At 38.6% G+C, this 20,769-nt stretch overlaps 1 protein-coding gene across 5 annotated transcripts in view; it reads left to right on the top strand.

Moving 5' to 3' along the window:
• TFDP1 (transcription factor Dp-1) overlaps positions 1-20,769 on the top strand; it is a 42,381-nt gene that overhangs the window by 13,863 nt on the left and 7,749 nt on the right. For 4 of the 5 annotated variants that reach the window (XM_032100491.1, XM_032100494.1, XM_032100493.1 and 1 more), the window contains exons 3-7: positions 487-553; positions 12,373-12,479; positions 15,578-15,699; positions 17,123-17,288; positions 17,483-17,629. In XM_032100491.1, the coding sequence (XP_031956382.1) occupies positions 487-553; positions 12,373-12,479; positions 15,578-15,699; positions 17,123-17,288; positions 17,483-17,629 (609 nt within the window). The remainder of the gene's footprint in view (positions 1-486; positions 554-12,372; positions 12,480-15,577; positions 15,700-17,122; positions 17,289-17,482; positions 17,630-20,769) is intronic. The other variant, XM_032100495.1, reaches the window with a different exon arrangement.

Here is a 20,769-nt window from a genome sequence, read left to right as displayed (position 1 = left end):
GTATTCTGATCTTTAAAAAAATAATAATTGAAAAGCTAAAGATATTTCTTATTAATGATATTTTTCCTGATTAAAATGGCCAAAGGCACTCTCCACCCTCTGTACTGTTTTTACTATAATGTTTTTACCTTTTGTATTAGGTAGGTAGTATCTACAGAGAGAAAGGCATAGTTGCAAGTATCGGTGGTTCAGATTAGAAGGGTGTTCAGCTGTCTGTTAAAACAGTGCATACACACTGTAAGAGCTTAGGACACAAATAGTGAAGTAGGTGTAAACTGGTTTTCTGCTTGCTTTTTAAGAATATGGTGTTTATAAAATCTAGACCTTAAAATTTGACAAGTACTGTACCCCAAACAGTACATAGTGGCATATTTGTAACAAAATGAGAGTAGTAGCAGTAGAGGCTTCTGGTAAGATACCTTTCATCTTTAATAATAAAAGGCTATCTGTGTTTGTAAATTTAATAAAAGTTGCTTTCTTTAACAGGCTGGACTAATTGAAACCAATGGAGAGCTTAAGGTGTTTATAGACCAAAACCTAAGTCCTGGAAAAGGTAAGAACACAATTCATAGTAAGACTCTCCATTTCTTGATTTTTAGTTGTTATGCATATTACTGGCTTTAAACTGCTTTCTTAGCATACTTTTTGTGAAGTTTTTCTTAAGTTATATGATCATTAAGCAAACTGTAGGTTTGCTGTGATTTATAATTGTCTTAAAACTACAGGTGCAGTTAAGTGGTGGTTTGTCATCCCGTATGTGATCTCCTTAGTGTAGCTTGTGTTTAAGTATAAAGACCAGGATGTTCTGAAACATCTTTGGGGCACTGTGTTTCAGCAAATGGAAAAAAAATGCAGGAGGGTAGAAGTTTAAAATGGGTTGTGACAGTTTTTATGATAAGCTTGCAGCAGAGTGGATGCGCTATCTCAAAATACATTGTGAACAGCACTGTTTTGGACTTGCAGATAATGCCTGTGCATGTATGATAATGTAATGTCATTAAGCAATTTAATAAAACACAGGATGTAAATTTGAACTTGAATTTGATACGTGAGCTCAAAAACTGAGAGTACCTAAACATTTGGGGAGTTAGGAGCTGAACTTTCACAATTAGCATAGCTGAGGGAAAAAACAGAAGCAACACTGAGTTCCAGCCACCTGCAGTTCTGGACAGCTATGCCATGTAAGCTCTTCTGTAAACTGATTATGCTACATTTGAAGACTGCATTTTGTATATTCTTATGGGAGGGCTGTTTCCATAGTGAGACGGTAAAAGTCCTCTCTAATTCCAGTAAAGTATATTCTTGTCAGTTTATGCATTCTGCTGGTGACAATTGTTTCTCAGGTTAATAATTTCCTCCAGTATGTTTCCATACTTTTCATAAATAACAGTTGGGTGTCTTAACAGTCTTTACCAGTTTGACAGGTCAGCTAGCCAGTGTTCCCTAGATTGCTCATCAGATGAGCTCTTTGTCCTCCGTGTTTTCCTTACTGTCATTCTTTGAGCCTGTTCGACTGCTTTCATCAACTTTCTCGAATACAAGCGACTAGAACAGTATGTGTGACTCACAAGTGAAGTGTCAGTCGTTTCTGTATAGAGAGATCAGTAATTTTTCTATGCAACATCATGTTTGGTTCATAGGCATCTCACAAGGTATTTTGGCGAAATGGCCATTTTCATTTGTTGTTCCTTCCAAATAATGACAGTCTGCTTTATTCTTGTGTGTGACGGATGGTGTCCTTTGATAGGCTGTATGAAGGAGGGCAAAATGTATATTAGGACAATCATTTACTCACTGTCTATAAACCTTACTTTTGACTAATCTACTGACTTTAAGCATTGTTGGAATACTCTAGTACTCTCAGATGAACCTGTAGTCCAGTTCAGGTGAACTCGTTTAGTATTACTGCTCTAGTATTTTATATACCTAATTTCTGTCAACACCACTAGGTACAGCAAGTATCTTACTGGCATCTCACAGGACTCTGTCTTGGACGCTTCCTTGTCTAAAATATACATTGCTTTATGAATGGGGGGGGTATGCAACTAATCTGTCCTGTTCTTCATTTTGTGGAGAGGGCACTAAGGGTTGAGTAAAGACATGTATTAACTGGTGCAGGTGTTTATCTGTAAGCACAGTCACAAACCCCTGAGCTAAAGTGTGCAAGTAGGTACCTGGTCCTTAACAGCTGTACCATATGTGCTAACCCTGTGGGCAGTAAAACTGATGTTTTTTGGGGCAGAGACTTTAGGAGGGTACATTTTGCACCCACATAGGCATCTGTGTCTAGACCCTGTTACAGTCAGTGGAGAGCTAGTCAAAACAGTGCAGTCTAGACAGCAAGAATTGGAGATATGACTCTTCCATTATTACATAGCTCTTTAAGTAGAAGTGGTCAAATTGGAGGGCATTTTATTGCTTACAGAATTTTGTAAATAAATTCAAGTTATTAAATAGTTTATTATAGGCCTGCAGCTTGTCCAGTTTGAGAGTCGAGCTCTACTCTCAATGTATAACACAGCAAACTGGACTATCCTCAGTCAATTTCTGCATTTCATTGCTTTTAGGGGAGTTCTTTGAAGTTAATAGACATCAACTAATTCTTAATATTGAGAAGAAACAACTATTTCTCTTGGCTTGATCAGTTTATGTTTTGTCTCTAGCTTGTCTGTGTTTTATGTGCAGGCTCTGTAGTCAATCAGAGCTTAAAGCTGCAAATATTTTGTCACTAAAGTGCTCAGGTATGTATCAGAATTTATTCACTACAGTAGTACTTTTTTTCGTTCGCCACTTTTTATAATTTTTAGGGGTATTTGTCCAGTCTTTAAATGTTGACACTGACAACTATACACAAAAGTACTATGCTGTCTCTAAAAGTAGCTGTCTGCATTGCATGCCATTATATCAACAAAGTGCTGTCCTCTGCTATGTTTTTAAATCTCTGCAAAATTTCTCTTAATTTCACAATGGAGAGGATTCAGTCCAGAGCAATCATGGAGTAAGTTTTCCATAGGGTAGCAGAAGTGTATCTGGTATACTTTTTAGGATCAGTTGAAGGTGGTTAGGGAAAAAATCTTCATGTTCTTTTCTGGTGGTCATCATTAAAAGGTTTTTTTGGTGGGTTTGTTTGTTTGTTTGGGATTTTTGTTTTGTTTTGTTTTTTCTCCACCTTCCCCTTTGAATCTGTATTTCTTAAAACGAAAGTCTTTTCTGAAAGTTGCAAGTCAATCACAAGAAAGAGATTGAGAGTACATTGCATGATTGATATTGGTTATGGGATCAAATCTCCCTGCTGTGTTGGATGAGTGGTTTGTTTAACCCAATCTGCTGCCCTTGACATCAGTAATTGGGCAGGCTCTTGAGGGAGAATGCAGGAGCCTGGCTGCTTTTTTGAAGTTCCTTCTTACGCTCCTACAGCACTCCAGGTCCCTGGACTAGTAATACCAGAGGGTGCATTCCATCATAGTTTTGGAAAAGTCCAACTTTAAGACTCAGTGAATTAAGAATGAAAATTTGACAGAGAAATCTGTTACTTGCTTCAGTTTCTACTTGTTGCTAGCCAGATGTGAAAGGAGGAGGAGTTCAGCTGTCAGAGGAATAAAGGTTTTAGGGGGATGGTACAGGACAAAAAATGACTTGTGTGCTGGGTCATAAGGACATGCTTGCAAAAACAGGGTTAAAGAGAAAGAGCGGAAAATTGTAACTGAAATGGTTCCGTAACATCCTTGTCAGCAGTCTATAAGGTATGTGACTAAGTGGTAGGTATATGAGGCAACTATGATAGATAAGCCAAGGTTGACTTTTCTGGCCAAAACAGGTTATGATGCAAAAATTCTCACAGCCTGAACAGTTTTGTTACAATGCTTTCAGAATAGGTTGTGAATGAATTTCTGTAAATTTTTAATCTGCACAGGCAGAAAACATGGTAAATGAATAAATTCTTTTCAGACTTGAGTTTTGGTGGTAGGGTATGTTGCTGTTGTTTCTTAGGTGAATAATGAAGAAGAGACAAAACCATCTTGCTGAACAGGTATGCTGAACAACTTCTTGCTCAAAAAGTCCTAAAGTTTTGGAATCTGAGAGAGAGAGGGTATGTTTGAGAATAATCTCTGTATGCAAGTCCTATCCATACATTCATTCCCTGACTGTTCATGAATGTCCGCTGTCAGAAACAGGTTACCAGTGTAGACAACCTTTTTGCTTCAGCAGTAGCTCATTTTGGAGAGACTGGTCTCAACCATGAACTCCAGATTAGGATTTTTGTTTTAAAGCAGAAACTGACTTTATTTGTGTTAAGAGGAGAAAATAGTATGTAAAAAAACCCAAAACAAAAACACAACAAGCCCCAGAAACCCAAACAACAACCCCACAAGGTTTTGTTTATAGTGAGTAATGCATACAGTTTTGAATAAATTAGTCATGGACATAAAATACTGTTCTAGAAAATGCTCTAAAGATTTATTTCTTCAAAACCATCTTTAGTGTGAAATAAGAGGTATCAGCCTATATGGGGTAGAAATGAGATGGCAACTCGTGTTTTTTCCAGTGCTTGTACAACCTCCAGAAAAGGTGCCTGTAAATTTGCCCGTGTTTTCTGATACCCCTGTGTATTTCCATTACTGGAGAGTAACACTCCATATAGCCTGAAAAAACAGTATGACTGTGAAAGCTTTGTTTCACTTGGTAACTGGGAAGGTGCTTTCCAACTGGCTAATTCATTTTGAGAGTTAGCAAAAGCATAAGTTTTGGAAGGATAGAAAGAATTTTTAATAGGGGCTGAACTAGTAAAAACTTCCTCATGAGTTTGTGTTTTCTATTGGTATTTGACAGTGAATTTTAGAAACCAATAAATTTTGCTGTTCGTGGAGGTTACATTTTGGAGAGAACTGCCACATTCTTCTGGTCCTTGCCATATTCAGATTAGTGTTGATACTTCAGCATTAAATAGAACACTATTCAATTCTAATCCTGCCCCTCACTTGTGGAGAAATTTGGATGAAAGAAATTACTTGCTTCAGATGGGTGCAAGGGAAAAGGTAACCAGTGGTATTAATATTGTATTGAAATTAAAGCTCTTAGGTTAAAAATTACTCGGAAAGAAAATTTGGATCTTCTCTTATGCCAGTAGGTGGCATTATTGGTTTGTAACCAGAAAATGCTTGTAGGGTATGTACTGTAGCTCCTTTCACCACTTACACTTTAAAACAAGGTTTCAAATTTATAGGCTAAATATAGTTACATTTCAGATCTGAAAAAATCAAAGTCAAATATGTAACATTTTAAGGTGTGTTTAGACTCATATTTCAACACTGCCTAACTATAAGATTGTTTTGTTCTTTTTATTTATATGACAGGAAACTTGCAGTGAAATGTTATTGTTACTTTTACTTGCAAATTCATTCACCCTAATTTTTAACAGTGACTAGAATTGTTCCTCTGGAATAGAACTAGAGATCAATTTTCAGAACCCATGAATTATGCTTCAGCAAACAGATACATGTTTGAAATTGGTTATAAAATGCGTATGTATTACTGCAGCTGAGGTAAATCCAATTATTGTCTAAAGTCAATCTAAGGAAATAAAACTGTTGCTGGAAGTAGAAATGGTATTTTGGAAAGTCTAAAAGTAAACCCCAGTTTATTTCAACACAGACTTGGAAAAACTGGCTTGTAATAGCTGAACTATTACTAGTCATATCTAAGGATGTAAGAATCACATAGAAGTCTGTGTTCATGTAGGCAATTAATGAGTACTACACACTGGGAGACATGGATGTCTGTACAAAAGCTCCGAATTGCTGTGCAGGCACGTTTGTTGTCTTAAAACGGTGGTGTGGCTTCTTCAGTAAGTACAGGTGCTTTTACTTGACTTGACATGCAACTGGAGACAATCATCTGTGTTGTCACACAGATACCTTCAAAAAGAATTCAGTTTTCTGAAAGTTAGCATACAACTAACTAATAAAATAACATAAAATATCTGCGATGTTCACTACAGAGACGTTAACAACTTCCGCGTTACAGGAGTGACGTCTGAGGAATCAGCTCCCAGGATATAACTGTCACCTCTATTGTCTGTCAAAACTTAAATTTGTTAGAGACTGCATTATGAGGGAATAAGTTGTTTTTCTGTTGACTGCTCTCTCTTTCACAAGTAAAGAAAACATAAAGGCAGATTACTTCAGAAAATGGTACAGCATCTAGAATGAATGGAATTTCTGCTCCTGAGGCAAGGAATACCTCAGCCCATCCTCTCTAACCTGAACACCAAATTCAAAGTCTCTGCTGTTTCAAGAACTGGAGCAGTCGGCTTTTCAGGAGATTTACCTCATTGTCTGCAGAGGGCACTCGTTTCTTTGATTTTAGATGTACTGTGTCTTTTTTCTGTGTCGTCTTAAGTTATTGTCGCGGGTTCGGTTTGTAACCGGGCAGAAACACCAATTTAGTGTAGTGGTTTGGTCCAAAATACTCATTACTGTTTATCTGCTGTGAGATAAGAATTAGGAGAAATGCAAAACAGGCACCAAACTTGAAAGAATATAAAGAAGTTTATTAACAGACCTAAAAGAAGAAAAAAAAATTATACCACCTTCAGAACTCTCCTCCTCCCCCCACCTTCCTCCCTTCTCCCACTGACAATGTGAAAAGACAACCCTTAAGATGTTCAGTCTGTTTACCACTTCCATAATAACCTTGTTCAGTCTATTTAGAAAGAGAAGTCTCTTCTTGCTCATGCTATGAAAACATTATCACAACGAGACAGCCGCCCACTTCCAAATATTGTTCAGTCCATTTAGGAAGAGGAGTCTCTCTGCCTGCGTGTGAGTCCTTTCCCCCCGACTTGCAGCTTTTCCCGCAACTGCTTTCGAGGGTCCACTCTTGAAGTTTTTTGGGGTACAATTTTAAGGTTGAGCCGTTCAGAAACAAAAACAGAGGCCCTTCTCCTTCCCTGGGAGCAAAGGGTCTTCATCATCTTCATCTTTAGGACTCTCTCTGGGAGCATCTCTAGGAACTGAGGTTTTCTCCTTTCCCATCTGGAGCAAAAGTCCTCATCTGGTTCATCTCTACGGACTGAGGTTTTCTCCTTTCCCGTTTGGAGCAAAAGTCCTCATCTGGTTCATCTCTCCCTGTCCAAACTTCTCATGAAATTACAGCTGCGTCAGCATCTGCCTATCTCAACGCAGGTGCTTTTGCTTATGAGTTGAACACTCCACCCCCCATATCTTCATGGAATTACAACAGGATACTCTGATATATCATAGCTTCACAACAGAATTTCAGCTTTAAGCATCTCCTCTCTCTCTTCTCTCAGGTTTTCAGCTCTTCACAGCAATAAAAGGGTTACTCTCACCTCGGCCTTGCAGCTTTGCAGCTGGAATGTTGAATGTTGCTTATCGCAGTGGAGAGGGGGGAGAGCCGAGCCGCTCCGGCTGCCCACGGCAAGGCAGTGGGGGGGGTTCCATGGCTGGAACAGGTCCATGGCTTCAGGATGGCCGTGGCCCGGCCCGGCCTGGCCCAAGCAGGGCCTGGCCGGGCCCGCTGGCCCCCACACGGGGCCCGCAGCCACCTGTGCCAGCGCCGGAAACGAGAGAGAGCTTGGAGGGGGAGTTTGCCTATTCTTAAATGTGGATCACAGAGGTGATCACAATTTTAAGTGGCTTAGAGAATTGTCCATATTCAACCTGGCCAGCTGATAGGTTCTATCAGTTCCCAGAGGAAACTGTAAGCACCCCTTAGCAAGGACATCCCTTCCGGGACTATGCTTGCTAACCTATGACAGTTATTTAAAATGTTCTTAATTAACTGTATCACCAGTCCTTTAAACTGCCAAAATTCTGCAATGGATTCTTTCTTTTTGGTAAAACTTTTTGGTTTGTTTTTATATGCAAGCAAAGGTCCAGTTAACCAGTAACACAGATTATCTGTCTACTTGTTTGTAGACAGATAAATAACAGGTTTCATTAAAGAGCACTGCTTTTTTTGATATGCAAGTTATTTATGCCGTTATTCCTTGATTCCACCTGAATCATCATCTTGTATTTGGAGGTATTCTGGAACATCATATTAATGAAGTTCTACCTCTCTTGAGGTTTAATGGTTGCTTATAAGTTACTAAAAGTAGTTTTCCAAACATTTGGGACATTGAGAATGTAAGTAGTAGTAGTAGTAGTAGTAGTAGTAGTAGTAGTAGTAATATCCTTCTATATACACTGGTTTTTTCTGCTTTACATGGCATTTTCCTGTGGCTCTCAAAGTCTTCAGGGGGGAAAAAAAGATACATCAGAACTAGCAGTATTTGTTTTGAAAAGAAAGCAGAGTTGATGCCAGCAAAACTGTTTGCAAACTTGTGGTTTTAATTTTTACATGCTGTTATATACACTGTATGTTGTCTGCAAAGTACAGGATTACTGGGATTGCAGTGATGGCAGAGTAACAGTAATTAAGAAGTTAATAGCAAGATTTGTTTGAGAAACTGAGCTGTCAGTCACTCGCAGATCTAAGTTGATACAATTACTTCTGCTTGTACTTAACAAACAAAAACCCCCCACATATTATGAGCTTTTGAAAATGCAGATGAGTACGAGAAAAATGTTTGTATGTGAGGCAAATGAGAAAATAGAATACACTTGGACAGAGACATTGAAAATATCCTTTTAAAAAAAGTCTTTTTTTCTGTATAATTGAGCACTTATACTCTTTTGTATATTGTATGATAGCTTTTACAAGTTGACTCTGAGTTTGCTTTGAACTATGAAGCTCATGTTACTATTCTTTCACTTACATTTATGTTTCCTTGCCAATCAGTTTGTGCTGCACAGAAAGATGAACCTTGTCATTTCTGTATATAGTTAGGTTGGTTCAGTTGCATGAATTCTGGCACAGCACCACAGGAAATGTTAATGTAATTAAAAAATTTAAAGAAACATAGTGTGTGCTCTTCCCTTCTCATTGATGTTTTAGTTGCAAGATAGCTATTTCTGTTCAGAAAATTAAATTAATAATAACAGGAGGCTGGAGGCAGTCTAATAAACCTTGCCTTCAAACCAGGGTCAGCTTTGACGCACAGAGCCTTCAGTTCTTGAATTTTGCTGTGTATCACCAAGGAACCTCCTATGCAGCCTGTTGCTGTGCACTGCCTTTGGCATTTTTCCCTGGTTGGAATTTGCTGTGCAACAACTTGTGACCATTCCCTCTTTTCCTTTTGTTGTGTCCTATCATCTCTATAATTTCCATTTAATAGTTGAAGGCAGTGATTAGATTTCTGCAAATAACACCCCTTGCTCCACCTTAACCTTCTCTTCCAGAGGCTGCACTTACCAAGCTCCCTGAGCTTCTCCTTGTGCAGGATATACTCCAGTACCTGAGGCACGCTGGTGTATTCCGGCTGCACTCTCTCTTGTTTGCTAATGCCTCTCTTGCACTGTGGGCCCCACAACTGAGCAGAGTCATCCAGGGACAGTGTAAGGAGTGCTGAAAGAAGAGAGAATAATCAGTTATTACTGTACTCTTCCAAATGCAGCCCAGGATGTGGTTAAGTCTTTGTTAGCATAGGGGAACACCTCTGGGTCACACACAGCATATTGTCTGCCCAGACCCCCTGGTGCTTGCCTGAGCATCTGCTTCCTAACCACTGACCCTGACCTCTGCACTTGTGTTGACTTACATCATCACGACATTGTTGTCTTTGTTGACTGTGTAAACTTTTTTAATAAACGACGAGATAGCATGAAGAATTACTTTATTTTTAAACATACCAGAATAATTAAGTCTCTTAAGTGCATCTGTAGAGGGTCTCATGGCAGTATTGTTCTTTATGAAATTGTCCTACTGAAGTAATATTTGGAAGCTGTCCTAGGAAAAAATTCATAACATGAATGGGTAACACTCATCAGAAAATTGTCTACCTTTGAATTCTTAAAGGAGCTAGCAGTGGCACTTCTATCCTTGTAACTTGGTATGTGTATAATTGATACAGTACCAGAAGAAAGAGAGCCACATAGCCTGCACCAATTCCTGAAGGGCTCAGATAACTGCAGATGAGTAAGTTACACTTCTGTTAGGCAGCTCGGTTGAGTGTGTAACAGAGAAGCAGTACAGTGTGGACAGATGTGATAATGGCCTTCAACGGGGCTTTTCTGGAGGGAGGGTCTGCAATTACGTCTTTTTAAAGTCATGCTTTGAAAGAGTCAACAACCATGTGGATAAGGATTATCTAATCGGAGTGATGTCCTTGGATTTTTTAAAAATAATAAATTTTATTGTCAAGGTCCTTCATCAGCCTGGTAAACTAAGGTGTGATAGAATGGGATGGTCTTCCCTTGAGTCAACAACTGGTGAAAACTGAACTTGGTACAGTGAGTATCCCAAGCGAGCTATTAGCACCCAAGGAAGATGCTGAAGTCATCGTAGCTTATATTAATGAAAATGTGCTATCAGTGTTTGGTGGGGAACAAGCACATTGAATTTTGAATTACTTGGAAAGGAACAGGTAATAAAACAGAAAATGAGTTATAGAGATATAAATAACGTATGGCATTCCTTAACATAAAACATTCATGAATACTGTACGTATGCCTGTCACCTGCAATAGAAAGGGCAGGAGAGCTAGAAAGCATGGGCAGCAAGGACTGTCAAAGGTAAGGGAAGGTTGGTTGAAGCATGGTGCTCATAATGCCAAGGCTGGGGGTTTGATCCCTGTATAGGCCATTCACTCAAGAGTTGGAGTTGATGATTCCTGTGGGTCCCTTCCAACTCAGAATATTCTGTGATTCTGGGAAGATGATCAAATAGATGAGGTGTCTTAACCTTGGAAAGCAGTTACAATTCCTGTTTTATACTGGAAATACAGTCTTCAGGTTGCACTTGTTTTTTTAAAGAAATGAGGAGAAGTTTAAAAAAAAAGCCTTCCAGGAAGCTGAGAAGTAGCTACATAAGCACTGCTAGCCAGGGTAGTTTATATTGATTTATTGTATTCTGCAGAGAGGAAGAACAAACACAATTCAGGTCATGAGAGTGATGAGTGTACTTGATGGGACAGGAGGACATAATAGACTTATGTTACAAACTGGATAGCTGCTGACTTTCTGAAAGAGCACTGGGAAGCTGGTTAATAATGGAAGAAGGACATACTGCTGCATCCTCTTTGGGAATAGATTGATCACTGAGAGTAGATTCTTATGTGAAACTGTCCCTTTGACACGATGTAGTAATAGCAGCTGCGAAATACAAGCCTTCTGGAAAGCAAGGGCTTAAACAAGATTTGAATTGTCCTCAACTTCCTGTAGACTTCCTGAATGTGTAAAGAGGGATGATAGGCATCAAGGACCAGTCAGGGCCCTCCTGATACAACCCTTGTAAAAATGCCTATTTATTGCATCTATGTTGGACAGTGAGAAAAAGAGAATGAGAGTTGTACCAAACCCTTCTGACCCCATTGGCCCCTTTAAAAGTGATCTCAGAGAAACAACTGCTGAACCTGACAACCACACTTAAAAGTTGATTTGGCAAAAAAAAATGTCTCCAGTATTTTAAGACTGATTTGTCTATTATTTTCTTACTGTAGTGAGTCTTTGTTGCTTTTTTTTTTTTTCCCCTCTGTTTTGTTGTTGCTTGGGGGGTTTTTGTTTGTATTGAATTTGTGGGTTTGGGGTTCTTTCCTCTAAACTATATCATGGAGCATCAAATTGCTGGTGACCTGGGTCATTATTTTTGATTTATCTTTTACATGGCTTAAGACTTGCTTTACCTACCAGTGCTGATTGCATATGGGTTATGAACAGAGAGAGCACAACCTTTCCTGCAGGGTCTGTCTGCTGAGTTGCATGTATTTTTCTGAAGTAATGATGCTTGAAGCTGTTTGTTCTTTAATTCCCTGCCTTCAGCTGGGAGGCGACACTTAGAGGAAAGCTGGGAATATTCTCTTGGAAAGGCCCATTCCAGCCAAATTTTATCTCCTGTGGATCAGCATGTCTCAGAAGGCTATGCTGTATGCTATGGCATTGGGCATGTTTGTTGGGTGGTACTGAAAAATATTTCAATAGCCACAAAGGATAAGGGTAGAAGAAGAGAGGTTTATGCTTTTTGTCAAATGCTGGTTGCCTCCTTTACTGTTCTTTAAGAGAAAAATTGAAATACAAGGAATTAAAGCATATTATGTCATTGACCTGTCAGGTTATATAGAAGAAAGTTTGAGAGAACATACTGTGTATCTTGATTTCTTTTTTTGCTTCAAATGTGTAAATGCTACATTTCTATTGAGACTACATGTTTCAGGGCTAATTGCCATTAATATGCATAGGTAGTATAGATGAGACTATTTGCTAAAACAATACAATATGCTGACCTGAAGCTCTCTACTTGTATTTGTTTCAGGAGTTGTTTCTCTATTGGCTGTTCATCCTTCTACAGTAAATACGATTGGAAAACAGCTCCTGCCAAAAACATTCGGACAGTCTAATGTCAACATTGCACAACAAGTGGTAAGGAGACTTTGTTGGGATTTTTTAAAAATTGTTTCTTTGTTTGTGGGGCGTGTGCTTTTTTTGAGTTGTTGGGGGGGTTTTTTGTTTGTTTTGGGGTTTTTTTTGTTTGTGAGGGGTTTTTTGTTTGGTTGGTTGGTTTTCTAATTGTTTTTATTGCTTGCAGTATTGTTTACATATACTGCAAATCTGATGTATCTTGGTAGTCTGTATCACTTATCATGGGCAGATAATCTAAGTTTGTTTCTAATTTTAATAGACTTATGTTAAAAAAATGTGTATTGCATAAAGAAATTCAAAGATGACTCTCAAATCAACATTGTTACCTCACTATTCAGGTGGCTTTATCTTTTGTTAGTCTTCCCATTTAACATCAGTGTCTCTTTCAGATTGTGCTTTGAATTCTGGCGTAGGAAAATGTAAATGAAGTCCATAAACACATTTTTATGGAGATTTGAGTTAGGTGGAACAAAATTGAAAACAGAATTATATTTTACTGCTTAATTTAAGTATTCTTTTGCTGAAATATTTATTTCGAGCTTTGTGTGAGATATATGGAATTAGATGTTTCAAAGACTCTTATAATGCGATAGATAATACATAGGTTATACTAATTCTTGCTGTAATCAAAATTAAAATTTGTTGATCTGAATAGAATTGGTCTCAATCTTCTGGAAAGCAACTGTAACTTATAAACATCTGAACTAGAATGTCTTATATTTGGGTTTCTACTTGATAGGAAAGCAGTTTCCTATCTGCCTTTCCCATCTCTTAAGCTGGGTCTAAGGAGAGTTTTATAATTGAGGCCGCCTGAATCTATAAACTGTACCCCTTCACCTGTTCAGATGTAGTGCAGATCATTCACTGTGCTGTATTTCCAGCAGCAGGGGTGACTTAACTACTTCTTGTACCCACTTGCAAGTGAGTTTAAATGAATGAAATTGGTCTCTCAGTAGGAGGCGTTTCATCAATAAATTCCATAAAAAATGAACTCAGAGTAGTTAGGCATTCTTTTAATTTAAAATCAGTAATGAGCAGTAGAAGAGTGTTTTATTTATAGATCATAGGCCATACTGGAACAACAGTGGTCCTTTCTGGGCATTGTCATGAGACTGTGTACATACTTGGGTTAAATGTTGAAACTGAATTGTTCTTTCAGGTGGCATGCAAAATCTTTTCTTAAAAGTATCAAGACCAGGGGATAACAATGCACACTTCATTTCTTCCTTAGTAGTGTTGAGTATTTCAGGACACTCCTGAGTGCAGTAGAGGTCCAGGGTTTGCTGCTGTCAGTTTGTTTTTTCTCCAGCTGTAATTCCTCTTGTCCTTGCCCCCTGCCCCCATACTGGTTTGGCTTTCATCTTATTGCAGAGTGATAGAAATTCTAGATGTGGTACCATGATGGGGCTGCTCATGGAATTCATAAGCTAGGGAGTTAGAGAGTGGGACTCTCTGCAAGCAAGATGTTAAATCATCTCTTGCAGTCTTCTGTCACTGTGTCCTAGGGAATAGAAACTAGCTAACAGCGTTCTTCAGTTCTCCATTTAGTCTACTTACTTGAATAGCACATGGGTGGTTTTCACACTCTTTGGAGACATTTGGTGAGACAGACCAGTTGGTATCAATACTGATAGTATTTTTTTTTGTGGGAAGAAAGTGAGTGGGTTCACATGTGTCCTGTGCCAGCATTCCCCACCCTCAATTCCATTTCCTACAATCAGAAATTTTGTTTATGGAAAGCAATAGAGGAGATTATTTGGCTTCTCATAAGAGACAGAAAGTTTCAAGTATGGTACAAAGCTGCTGGAAAGGAGTACCTAAGATATTCTAGCTGTCAGAAGTGGATGTAACAAATTTATATGCTAACTGCTCAGAGAGGTGGCATAATATAAAGAGAATATTTGGGAAAAAAATACAGCTGTTTGTCTTTCCAGGCAGCTGAAATCACGGACATCTAGCAGTCACTGGACTCCCTTTGGCAGCGTATATGTAACTTCCACACATGTAATGTTTCATTTTCAGTTTTTGTATTTTACTCTTGTTGAGGCTAAACTATTGAAGCTGGCCCAATGAAGAAAAATTAAGTTTTGCTGCTCAGACGGAATGTAGCTGCAGGAAAATATGGCAGGCTTGTAGGTGGTTATGGGTTTAGATTTGTTTGATGCTTTTTTCATTTACCTGATGTCAGGAATGCAACCAGCTGTTTCCTCTGGGAGATAAATGTGCTCCAAAAAAGTAGGTATATCTTTCTACAAAAGAGTAATCTGTATGGTATCTTTTTTTTCCCCTAAATCCATATTTTCTAGAAAGTTACATTTAAAACAATTCAGAGATAAAAAACATCACCTGCAAAAGTGGGTGTTTTGTTTAGCTAGCTTCAGAGGTTAGGAGGGCACAGTTTTATGTGCTAGTGTATGTATGTATTACTACTTATGATCAAATTTACACATCTTCAGGACCACACACCTGGAGGCTGGAAGACTGTAGCCAAGTGTGTGCTCTTAACATGTTTGCAATGGAATGGTTTTGCCTAATTTGATGTCTCTCACTGCAGTCATGAGGGAAGTTCACCCGTACTCTTTCTCACCTCTAATGTAGTGGTTTTGACTCTAGTGATAGAGGCTGACATCAGAGGAGAGGCTTCTTGCAACAGCTCTGTATTTTCTCTCTGGTTTTACTGATTTTCAGCTTTTCTTACGTTCATAGTTTAACTGTAATTTACTGCAGTATCCTTATACATTATTTGGTAGGGTTGGGGGTTTTTTTCCCTCCTTTTTTCCCCCCATTTTCCGTGGAGGGAAAGAGTGTGTGCGTGTTTTGATCTTGTCCAAGTTGGTGTTGAAAAGTGTTAAGAAATCCAGCAAGCATGAAAACCTCATTTAAGGAGATTAAAATAGAAATGCTCATAACTTAGGGAGTGCTCTAACTATATTAACCATAGTCTGAAGTTTTTTATGCTAGTGTGTATAAATTAGATGCATGTAAGAGAAATATGTAGAGAAAAGTACTAGTGTTTGGATAATGCATCATTTCAATTGTGTCGCTTGAATATCTTGGAATTCTTAACCATTTTCCAAATTCTTTTATCTGTACTGTAGGTTATCGGTACACCTCAGAGACCTTCAGCGCAAAATACTATCCTGGTAGGAAGCCCACATACACCTAACACACATTTTGCATCACAGAACCAGACTGGAGATTCTTCGCCGTGGTCTGCTGGGTGAGCAAAATGAAAGCTAGAAAGGGTTAATAAACAGTTGGAACTTTTATTTTAAATGTTGTGATAGTGTATGTACTCCTCAGGGTATCAGTGTGGGAAAGTCTGTTTACCTTTTCATCAAGAGCACTTCTCCACTGAAGTCTATTGTACTAAAATAGGGAGTAGTCACAAAATGATGAGTACCTCTTCATTTCTTGTAAAAGAATGCAGAATATTTTCTGTAAACTCTGGTAGATATTCTGACATTACTAACATTTAGAAAATTTAGCTCCTGAAAGGACACAGGAATTTGCTGACTTCATTCTATGATTTCTCTTATGCTGGTGTATTTTCAGAAAAATACAGTCTATTTATGATTGAACAAGGGTATCCCAGAGTATAATTTGAAATAAGAATGTAGTCGTTTTTGGGAAAAAGTATTAAATACAAGGAATGCATTCTTTTGGTGTGGTTTTTTCATGCAAGCTTGTTTTAAGGGCATCTTGTTAAATGTAGTTGCTTTAAGACTAAATTTATTATCAGTGGCCTGTTCCACATAAATAGATTTCTACTTTGGAATTATACAGTGAAATGAGATGTAAGAGTTGAGACTTCCCCTTGCTGAAACTAATTTTGTTGATACTTGTGTTTTTCCTCTAGTTACAAGGAACTTTTTATTTTAAAAACTTTGCAAAGCAGAAAATGTCGTTATACTGCTTGTATCTTGTAACTTTGAAGTTCTAATAGCAATTTCATATACTGTATAACTTCAAATCTGTATTATAGTAATAGTGTAATGTTTAGTGAGTTCAAACAATACCAGACTTTATCTGTTCAGTCAGTATCAGTATCAAATTGCATAGAAAATGCTCAATCTATGTGCTACTTTAAATTAAAAATAAAAATTTTTAAAAAGGACAACAAAGTTCTCTCCTCTGATTCAGTTTTCATGTTTTAGTATTTATCTCCTTATCTCTCCTTGTCTTGAAGTTTGGAAGGTTTTCTTTATTGTCTTCTTCAAGGAATATCCCTGTTGTTAATTTATTGTCTGCTACTGGAAACATTTCAGGCCAGGTTGGATAGAGCTTTGGGCAACCTCATTGAGCTGAAGATACCCTGGCTCAGTGCAGGGGGGTTGGACTAGATGACCTTTAAGGATCCCTTCCAACCCAAACTGTTCTATGATTTTGTGATTCTACTGGAGCTAGCAAAGTTGGCAAAAGAATAAATTTGTACTGTGTTTCAGCATCAAGATACTAGAATTGTTTATAAATATTGTAAATTGTCGGGGAAAAAATGTAGGAGCGAGTGTTGGGAAGGGATAAGAAGCAGAAGAAAAGGGAAGGCTTGGGTTTTTTACAGCAGTGTGCCTGTATTTGAAAAAGAGACATCAAATATTCCAAAGTTCAAATCTTCTTAAAATATATATTATACGTATATCTAGGAAGCGGAACAAAAAAGGCGAGAAGAATGGCAAGGGTTTACGTCATTTCTCTATGAAGGTTTGTGAGAAGGTACAAAGAAAAGGAACCACCTCATACAATGAGGTGGCAGACGAGTTGGTTGCAGAATTCACTACCACTGATAATCACATTTCACCAAATGAATCAGTAAGTATATGGGAAGTCAATTACATGTGAACTGAATGGGGGAAGAGAATTTTCTTTTGAGATTTTTCTGTTTTAACCCTATTGCTAAATGAAACAGTTCAGACGTTATCCGAGTTTACCCATTTGCTGTAATATGTTTATTTTCAAATATTTTTGGCACAGGTATATTTTTGATTAATGCACTATGTCTACAGCAGGCTTACGACCAGAAGAATATTAGACGACGTGTCTATGATGCCTTAAATGTCCTTATGGCCATGAACATTATCTCTAAGGAGAAGAAGGAAATCAAATGGATTGGTCTACCTACTAACTCGGCTCAGGAATGTCAGAACTTGGAGGTATATGCATTTGGAAGTTCACAATGGCTTTGTGTTTGAGTAAATGTTTACAGCTTTAATATGTTTTGATACAATATGTATCTTCTCAGATAGCAAAATAGAGTAGTGTGGTCCTCTTAGACTGTTTTTATTCTATTTGTATGTACTGAACAAAAACTCTTCAGCATCCAGATTGTTCAAATGTGTCTTTGTTTAATTCTTTTATGTCAAATACAGCTTTTACATGTGAAATGGTTCTTAGTGGAAGGTAGTCAAAGATTAATGTGTATTTCCAACATTGCAGTAGTGGTGCTCTCAGGAGTCAGGAAGATTTGTTTTCTCCAGATGCCAAATAGATAAATAGATCTGTGATGATAGATATTGCATGTAGGTCAGTATATACAGGCATCTCCATTGCTGCAGGTCGTAGCTTTTTGTGACAATTCTCTTACATGAATATGTCAGACTTCCTTATTCCATGTCTTGGGGACGAAGTGAAATGCTTTATACTGAAAGAGATTTGTCAGTTCTGACAGAATTTTTTTACTATCCTGATATTTGCAGAATAATAAAGTTACTAAGGTTTACTGAAGTAAACTCACTTCATCAGAACAGAATGAGACTTTGTATTTATTCTTAATAAGTCTAAATTTCCTTCAGCAGGACTAAAAAAAAATCAGTGTAGAAGCTGCCAAAGTGAGGGGGAAAGTGGAACAAAAGTATTCTGGAGCCTTATCTACAAAGGGATAATTCTAATTTTTGTTTGATACTGATAATTGATTTTTCATTTAATACTGTAATTGCTGTCTAGATAAAGTAAATACAGGGTGTCTAATCATTAATTGAGATTTATTTGAATATCATCCCAAGTGAAAACTATTAGTTAAGAGAGTGATAATTGGGGCATAATTAATAGGGTGAGTATGGAAGGTGAAGAGGTTCCAAGATGGCAATGCTGTGTGCTGAACAGGGAACCAGCTAACTGGAGGGATTTTAAAAGTAGATCTCCTTGGATCTGTCTCACAAAGTATGGCATTGCCAGCAATGTTGGAGCAAAAAAAAAAAGGAAGTGTGGCTCATCCAGCTGGATTTGATGTCATGACTGATAATGTCCTAAAGAAGAGTAGGATAATATTAGTACTGAAGTAAAAAAAGCAACGTAGAATATAATGATGCACAGTGAAGTTTCATGCATTTAAGATGGGAACAGGGATATCTTACAATTAAAAAGAAAGTGGGAACTTCTTAATTTGCTGTCACAAGAGGAGGAAAGAGTTCTGTTAACCATTGAATAATTAAACCATGAGTGTAATACAGTGACTTTCTGAAGGCTAATGATTAATTTGTAAAACTGTCATGCCTAATAAAGTTTATTTTGCTATTCTGTCTGATACTGTTTAGCTTCACCCCTAACAGGCCAAATAGTTTATAAGGAACATCGGAGTTTGAGGGCATCCTCATCGACTATTTATTTTTTAAAATATTCTTAAACTTGTTCTTTGTGTGTAAATTAGAATATTAGATTTGGTAAAATATGTCCTGCTAATGCAAAAACAGAGGGTGTGGAGCAGTTAATAAGGTTTGTGTCTTTAAGTAGTCTGTAAGGCAGTGTAGTTTACTTGTATGTGATAAAAAAATGTCTCAGTGAGTTTTATGTTTTTTGGAGAGAGGAAGTTATTTGGCTCATTTCCTAATGCTGAATTGTAAGACTTGATCCTATCCTTTAAAAAAAATTTTTTTTAATGTAGCATCATGCCCTTTTGCATCTTTGTTTTTTTAACTGTGTACACTTGGGGGGTAGGGGAGTGTTTGTTTTTCATCAAAACTAAACAGAAAACTACATTCATATGAATTTTTAACTTGAGTAATTTCCTTTCTAGTTGCACATTTTAAGGATCTAAAAAAAATAAGTTGTTTTCAGGGCCAGCAGTCTGTCTATTCAGGATCTTGGCTGAGAGTAGCAGTTACCTAGGAAGGAGGAAGAGTAGGACCTGGGGAACTACAGGCCAGTCAGCCTCTCAGTCCCTGGGAATCTGATGGAATGGTCTATCCTGGGAGGCTATCTTTAAGTATGTGGAAGAAAAGAAAGTGGTCAGGAGTAGTCAGCATGGAGTCACCAAAGGCAAATTGTGCTTAACCAACCTGATTGCCTTCTGTGATGGGATAACAGACTGGGCAGAGGAGGGGAGAGCAGTGGATGGTGTCTGCCTGGGCTTCAGCAAGGCTTTTGATGCTGTCTCCCACTATATCCTCATAGGCAAGCTCAGGGAGTGTGGATAGTGAGGGGGATTGAGAACTGGATGAATGACAGTGTCAGAGGGTTGTGATTGGTGGCACAGATTCTGGTTGGAGACCTGTAACTGGTGTCCCCCATGGGTCAGTGCTGGGTCGAGAATTGTTTAAATTACGCATCAATGACTTGGATGAAGTGGCAGATGCCTCCTCAGCAAGTTCAGTGACAACGCCAAGCTGGGAGGAGTGGCTGAGACCCTGGAGTGCTGTGCAGCCCTTCAGAAGGACCGTGACAGGTTGGAGAGAAGGGCGGAGAAGAAATGTGTGAAATTCTGCAAAGGCAAATGCAGGGTCCAGCATCTGGGGAAGAAAAACCCCATACACCTGTACAGGTTGGGGGCAACCTGTTGGGAAGCAGCTCTGTGGGGAAGGACCTGGGAGTCCTGGTGGACAACAAGCTGTCCATGAGCCAGCAATGTTCTTATGGCTGAGAAGGCCAGTGGTGTCCTGGTGTGCATCAGAAAGAGCATTGCCAGAAGGTCAAGGGGGGGTGATCCTGCCCCTCTGCTCAGCCGTGGTGAGGCACATCTGGAGTGCTGAGAGGGGACCTCATCACTCTCTATCAGTATCTGACAGGAGGTGTCAGAGGATGGATCCAAGCACTTCTCAGTGTGGTGCCATGCAATAGGACAAGAGGCAACAGGCAGAAGCTGATGCACAGGAAGTTCCACCTGAACATGAGGAAGAACTTGTTTACGGTGTGGGTGACTGAGCACTGGAATAGATTGCCCAGAGATATTCCAGAGACTCCTTCCCTGGAGATACTCAAAAGCCATCTGGACACAATCCTGAGTTATGTGCTTGGGGGGGACACTTCATGAGCAGGGAGGTTGGAACAGATAACCTCCAGTAGTCCCTTCCAACCCTAT

This window comes from Corvus moneduloides, chromosome 2 (genome assembly GCF_009650955.1).
Source record: "Corvus moneduloides isolate bCorMon1 chromosome 2, bCorMon1.pri, whole genome shotgun sequence".
NCBI lineage: Eukaryota > Metazoa > Chordata > Aves > Passeriformes > Corvidae > Corvus > Corvus moneduloides.
The sequence above is the reverse complement of the archived record's forward strand: the minus strand, read 5'-3'. Positions and strand labels throughout refer to the sequence as shown.